Below are 5,860 nucleotides of genomic sequence, written 5' to 3'. Positions count from 1 at the left end.
GAGAAGGGTGGAAGGGCACAGGGCCCGGGGTGGAGGAAACGTAGTGATGAGGGGCAGCTGGAGAAACCCATAAGACAGAGACAAGAATCCTGGATGCCTGGCTGCCTCTTTGGCCTTGAGTAAGAGCTCAGCTGCTAACCAAAAGGTTGCCAGCTGGAATCCACCAGCCGCTCCTTGGAAACCCTATGGGACAGTTCTACTCTGTCCTATAGAGTCGCTCTAAGTCAGAATCGACTCAGTGGCAACAGGTTTGGTTTTGGTTAAGCAGCTCTAAGAGATAAGAGAGAGTAATTCCTTGTTCAGTTTCCCCTCTGGCTGTGTGGCCCAAGCCCAGCTCTGTTCGGACTTCCAGCTGCCAAGAGCTTGTCTGGCCCCTGGCTTTCTTGTCAGCACCCTGAGCTGCTGCCATCCTAGGCGCCCACCTCCACATTTGTGCAGCAGCTCTGTCTTCCTGCTTTCTCCAGAGCTCAGTGGAGACAAGCGAGGGGGTGGTGCCTAACTCAGCTTCGAACCAATTCAAACCCTTCTCTCCCTCACTCCCTTGTAGATGCCACAGAAGAGCCACAGGGGCATGTATGTCCACCCCAGTGCTTCTCCGAGTACTCTCAATGGCAGATGACGCCCCACCTGCTCCCAGCACCCACTGCCTCCCTGGACCATGTGTTGGAACTTCGGAGCCACGCCCCAGTCAGATCCAGTGGCTGAGAGTCAGAGTGCAGACAGGTACGGCCTGGTAGAAAATCCGGGTCCCTAAGTTTGAGTCACAGTCTGGGAGAGAAGGGCGAGTGTGTTGATTATTTGTCACCAAGAGCTGGAGACAGTGGCCTGGTGGGAGGCAGAGCATCTGCCTCTCCAGAGACCTGGGGCTCCACCTTTGCATCCCTTTTTCTTTGGCCCAAGGTGGTAGCTGTGGTGGAGTCGAGGCCAGAGCACCCCAGGCCTCCAGCATAGAGACGAAAGCGCATCGGCCATTTCTGTAAGACACAGGGATGGGAAATAAGACATGCTTACTATTGCAGCCTCTTGTCATCCACAACCTTGACACCAAAACTCAGCCTTCCCCAGCATCTCTCCTTGTGCCAGCCCCTGGTCACCACGGTTCTGTATCAGTGCTCTGTGGCTCATACCCCACACGTTCTCCTGACCACCCTGAGCTTGGCTATAAGGCCTAGGAGGAGCTGTCTCAGGGGATGAGGGCCCCAAGAGGAGCTCCCACATAGCGGGAGGTGACAGGAGTTCAGGTGGCCTGGGCAGAGTGGCAAACAGCCAGGGGCTGGGCAATGGGGAGAGCAGTGGAGCTCGGAAAGGAGAGGCTCCCCTGACACTGAGTGACCCTGACCCTCTCTCTTGATCACTGCCAAGTCCCAAGTGTCTCTGGCCCACATCTGTGTCAGTGCTGCCTATTCCGCCTGAGCCGGGTCCTCCAAGAATTGCCCATCCTTACAGCAGTCCCAGAACGTGGGCAGTCCCAGAAACACCAGGTTGGCTCTGCCCTGAGGTCTGCCCTCCTCTCTGGCAGTGCTCCACGTGGGGGCCCAGGGGGCACTACTCCCTGGCCTACTATCCCACCCACCAGTCTGCAGAGTTCTAGACCTCTTCTGGCCCCTCATTTGTCCATTCTTCAACATATTGATTGACACCTTCCTTGGTTGCTGTTTTTCAGCTAAGGAAACTACTCTGCCCAGCCCAGGGCCACTGTACCATGCACACAATCGGCATTTCAGAATTGCCCCCATTTAGTCTCAAACTCTTGCATTTTAGCTATATTTGCATGGAAGAGAAAAAAATCTCAAGTTTCAAGACATTTTAGAACTATAATATCTAGGGAGAAGGGTGGTGAAAAGTATCCTCCATACAAATAAACTTAAATCCATTACAATATTATCAGAGGGCAAAGATGGCCCTTTATTACACAGTAATTCTCCTCAAGCAGCTCCTTACCGTGCCATCTCCCAACCCTGCTTAGTGGCTGTGAGCGTGGGGTCTGAAGTCAGACATCCCTGGGTTCAAACCACATTCAGTCAATCTCCCTAAGCCTCAGTTTCTTCATCTGTAAAGTGGTCCTCATTCAGCTTTTGTGAGGATTAGAAGAGAAAAGTACACTAAAGCACATAGCATAGATCTTGGTATCTTAAAACCAAAAAAAAAAACCCAAACCTGTTGCTGTCGAGTCAATTCTGACTCATAGCGACCCCATAAGACAGAGTAAACTGTCCCATAGGATTTCCAAAGAGCAACTGGTGGATTCGAACTGCCAACCTTTTTGTTAGCAGCTGAGCTCTTAACCACTGTGCCACCAGGGCTCCTGACATATCCTTAACATCCAATTAATGTCAGTTATAATCAGCGATGGTGATTATTGTTAATTATACCTTTCATTCATGGTCTCATTTCATACTCTGGAAGAGAAGTAAGCCTCATGTTATCATCTCCCATTTTACATACAATAAAACCAAGCTTCAGGAAAGTTAGGTCACAGTTTGTGGGACTAGACTGTGGGTGCATGAAGGACTAGAAAGAGTGGAGTTGGGAGTGTGCCCCTCACCACCACTCCCACTCCCCACCAATGTTGCCCCTTAAGCTTGGTTGCTTCTAGAATGCTTTCTTAGACTCTTGTTCTCCCAGAAGGTGGAACTCTCCTGTGATGGAAGTCCAGAGGGCCCCACGGCACTGTGTGATGGGTGAAGCTGCCCCAGAATTCTAGGTCTCTTATAGATGTTCAGTTTCCCTTCCTAGTTGCCAGCCTTGGAACCTGCTCCTTTTTTCCTCCCACACCAGAGCCCAGAGTCCTGGGGCCTCCAAGAATTCACCTCCTCTCGGAGGGACAACATTCCCAGGAAGCCATTTCCAGCCACCCCACCTCCACCCCATGAGAAACAGAGGGCCAGCCCAGCTCCAGCAGCCCACCGGGTTCCTCGCCCTCTGAGAGAGCAGGAAGCAGCTGGCTCCAATGTCAGCTCTGCTCAGGGCAGGAAGCCCAGGTCCAGTATCCTTCCATCCCAAGGCCCCTTCCCCAAGGCCCTCAACATTAAGATCCCCCCACTCCAAGTCCCCAGGCCATGGCCTACCTTGAGAGGGTGAAAGCAGCGGAGTCCACACAGGAAGGGTGGCCAGGCGGGGCCAGGCAACTCGTGGCCGAGAGTGTGGGTGAGGTGGGCTATGTAGCTGGTGGCCAATACCAGCACATCCAGCTTGGAGAGCTTGGTGTCAGGTGGCACGGCAGGCAGAGTGGCCTGCAGGTCCAGGAAGGCCTGGCGTAGTGTCCTCACCCGGCTCCGCTCCCGCGCAGCATTCTCAGGACTGGCCTCACCCTGCACAGAGGACTCCGGTGAGTGGGTCTGAGCTGGACTACCATCTGCCCTGATTTCTAAGAGCATTCTGTGTGAGGTCTCCTGCCAGGGCTGTAGAACGCCAAGCAGCACAGACCAAAGGCCCTCAGCTCCTCTTTGTCCCACTCTCAGCCCTTCCCCATTTTACAGCCGAGAAGCGCCTTGCCTCTGGTCAGATGGAAACAGGATGCCTTTTTTCTAACACTCCACTATGCCTCCCCATAGCCTTGCTCCACCAGACATCTAAGTCTGAATCCTGCTCATCCAGGTGCCCAGCAGAGCACAGAGCTGCGCCCTGAGCTGTCAGGTTGACCTTTGACCCAACGAAGTCCCCGAAATGAAGAGACAGCAGTGTTAGAGGAAAGGATACTACGTATGCTAGGGGTTAAAACATGCAGGCCCAAGTCCCGGCCCTGACAATGACTACTGCTGTGGGACCTTGGGAAAATCACATCACCCCTCTGGGCCTCAGTTTCCTCATCAAGAGAGCAGAACTCTGCACTCTGGTTAAAACCAGCTCTGATTTAGGCCAACCACTCCAAGAATGGAGCCCAAGGGGCCAGTGTCTCCTCTCTTGGGTGAGAATGGTAACACCGAGTGAGGCTTTGCCATCTGTGGTAACATCTCACCCTCCTTCCCCAGTGCCCTCCCCAAGTCCAGCATTTCCTCACCCTGCCACAAGTCAGGCTTTTAGCCCTGGCCCCTCGAGGGCTAGGGGCAGCTCTGCTCCACCTTTGGTTGCTCCAGCTTGTCTCTTCCCACAGGTCCTCCTGCCTTGTTCTGCTCAGGCGGCTCCTCTTCCTGCCAATGCCTGGCAGCACCTGAGGTTTGGCCTTAGCCCGACTATGCCCCACTCCTGGCATTGCTGGTGTCCTTCTGGCCTCCCTCTGTGACATGCCACACCTCTGGGGTATGGTGCTGCAGCCACGGACTAGGAACCCTGTACCTGAGGGAGCACTTGGGCTCAAGCTAGCTGGGCCAGGCTGGTCATTCAGCCAGCAATGTCTATAACAGAGGAAGCTGGCCCGAACTCAGCCCTGCTCTGCTCCTTGCTCTGGGAAAACAGCCCACCAGGCGCAGCCCCGGTGAAAAGCCTCCCGCCAGTAACCAGGCTGCGGGGTGGAGGTGCTGTGTGCTGGGAGTGGCCAAGCGCTAGGAGGAGGTCTATTCTGGAGAAGGCCAGAGGGTGGGTGGGAAGGGAGCTCCTTCACGGAGCCATGCCTGACCCTGACCGTGGTCCTGTGAGGGACATGTGACTTCAGCTTTGTGGCTGAAGTCCATGGAAAGGGCAAAGTGACAACACGGAGGAGGTGTTCTTGAACCTCCTTCCTCTGTGCCCAGAAGCGTCTCTGCACACATCCCTGAACGGCCTTGCCTCCCCTTTGCCAACATGGTCTTTTAGCCCAAGCCCCATCCCCCACCTTCCAACCTCAGTGCCTTTACTTTTCCCTTCCCTTCCTCCCAGAATCCCTTCCTTCAGCTCTGCCTAGTGACCGCTGCCGGTCCTTTGGTTATGCCCTCTACTTGTGAGAACTACTGCAAACCCTGCAGAGCCAGAGCCCACGTCTCCCTCTTTGATTGCTTCCTCTCCCTGACTTGTTTCCTAACAGTCCACGTTCATAGATCACAATGTGCCAGCCACTGTTTTAATGTATTATCTCATTCTTATCTTATCTGTATGTATTATCTTGCAAACCTCTAACCTACCTCTTGGCATCAAAATAACCCTTCCCCCTCTGGGACTTCTGTAGCAGAGAAGTGCCTCTTTTCCCCTCACCTACCCCCTCCCCGCTCCTCTCCGATATCAGTCCGGTAGTATTCAACAATTGCCACGGCCCCTAAGCCAGAAATAGGACCTATCGCACCCAAACCAGTCTCCTGGCTTTTAGGGAAAAAACAAACAACAAAATTGCTAACTCCCCTAAGCTGGGCACTCAGGACTAATGGTGCCCAAACCAGTCTCTTGGCTTTAAAAAATTGCTATGTATGCCTTGTAAGCCAGGAACTCAGGGCTGGCTCTGCTCCTTTGCCTAGGCACAAGCATAAGGGGTCCATGGACTTCGAATGCCTTTCACCCCTGCCTAGACCTGCATGGATCCATTTAACAGCATAGGCCCTCACTAGCATAGAACAACAGGGTATATACCTGAAGCCTATTTTCAACTGCAACAGCCAAGGGAGGGGGTGGCAGATTTGCAACATTTGACACCGCCCTGCCCATTAAACAGGGTCCTCACCCACCCACATCAGGGGCCTGAGGACTGGTGACTTCAACCATTCCACCTAATCACCCACGACAGAGGTCTGAGAATAAACAGTGCCTCCTAGTCCTTACAGCCAGCAGCATTGGGTGCCCAAAGTCCGGCTGCAAAACCCACCCACCTATACACTCTAGGGGACAGGGACACGCCTTCCACCTAGACACTCAGGGGCAGCCCTCAGTCCCTTACCTTGCTCAGCACAGATACCTGTGCCTGCTCCAACCACCCCTGCATAGCCCTGCCTGTCTAGGACTGTAGGTGAGAGAGCCT

The 5,860-nt window shown here is 53.9% G+C and overlaps 1 protein-coding gene across 1 annotated transcript; it reads right to left on the bottom strand.

Annotated features, from left to right (window-relative positions):
- Positions 1-794: 794 nt before the first annotated feature.
- On the bottom strand, positions 795-4,225 carry TCF23 (transcription factor 23). Its single transcript, XM_004377610.1, has 3 exons — positions 4,001-4,225; positions 3,069-3,311; positions 795-974 (listed from the first exon to the last, which is right to left on the bottom strand). The coding sequence occupies exons 1-3, from the start codon at positions 4,223-4,225 to the stop codon at positions 795-797; spliced, it is 648 nt and encodes a 215-aa protein (XP_004377667.1).
- Between the last annotated feature and the right edge of the window lie 1,635 nt (positions 4,226-5,860).

The sequence above is a fragment of the Trichechus manatus genome, unplaced genomic scaffold, assembly GCF_000243295.1.
Source record: "Trichechus manatus latirostris isolate Lorelei unplaced genomic scaffold, TriManLat1.0 scaffold00052, whole genome shotgun sequence".
NCBI classification, from domain to species: Eukaryota; Metazoa; Chordata; class Mammalia; order Sirenia; family Trichechidae; genus Trichechus; species Trichechus manatus.
This window is presented reverse-complemented; position numbering and strand designations above follow the sequence as displayed.

Bases quoted from the DNA above. Each gene is read 5' to 3' on its own strand.
- TCF23 (XM_004377610.1), bottom strand. From the start codon at position 4,225: ATGTCACAGAGGGAGGCCAGAAGGACACCAGCAATGCCAGGAGTGGGG. The intron at 3,312-4,000 runs GTGAGGAAATGC...TCCTCTGTGCAG, and splicing joins AAAGCCTGACTTGTGGCAGG to GGTGAGGCCAGTCCTGAGAA. The intron at 975-3,068 runs GTAGGCCATGGC...TGTGTCTTACAG, and splicing joins GCTGCTTTCACCCTCTCAAG to AAATGGCCGATGCGCTTTCG.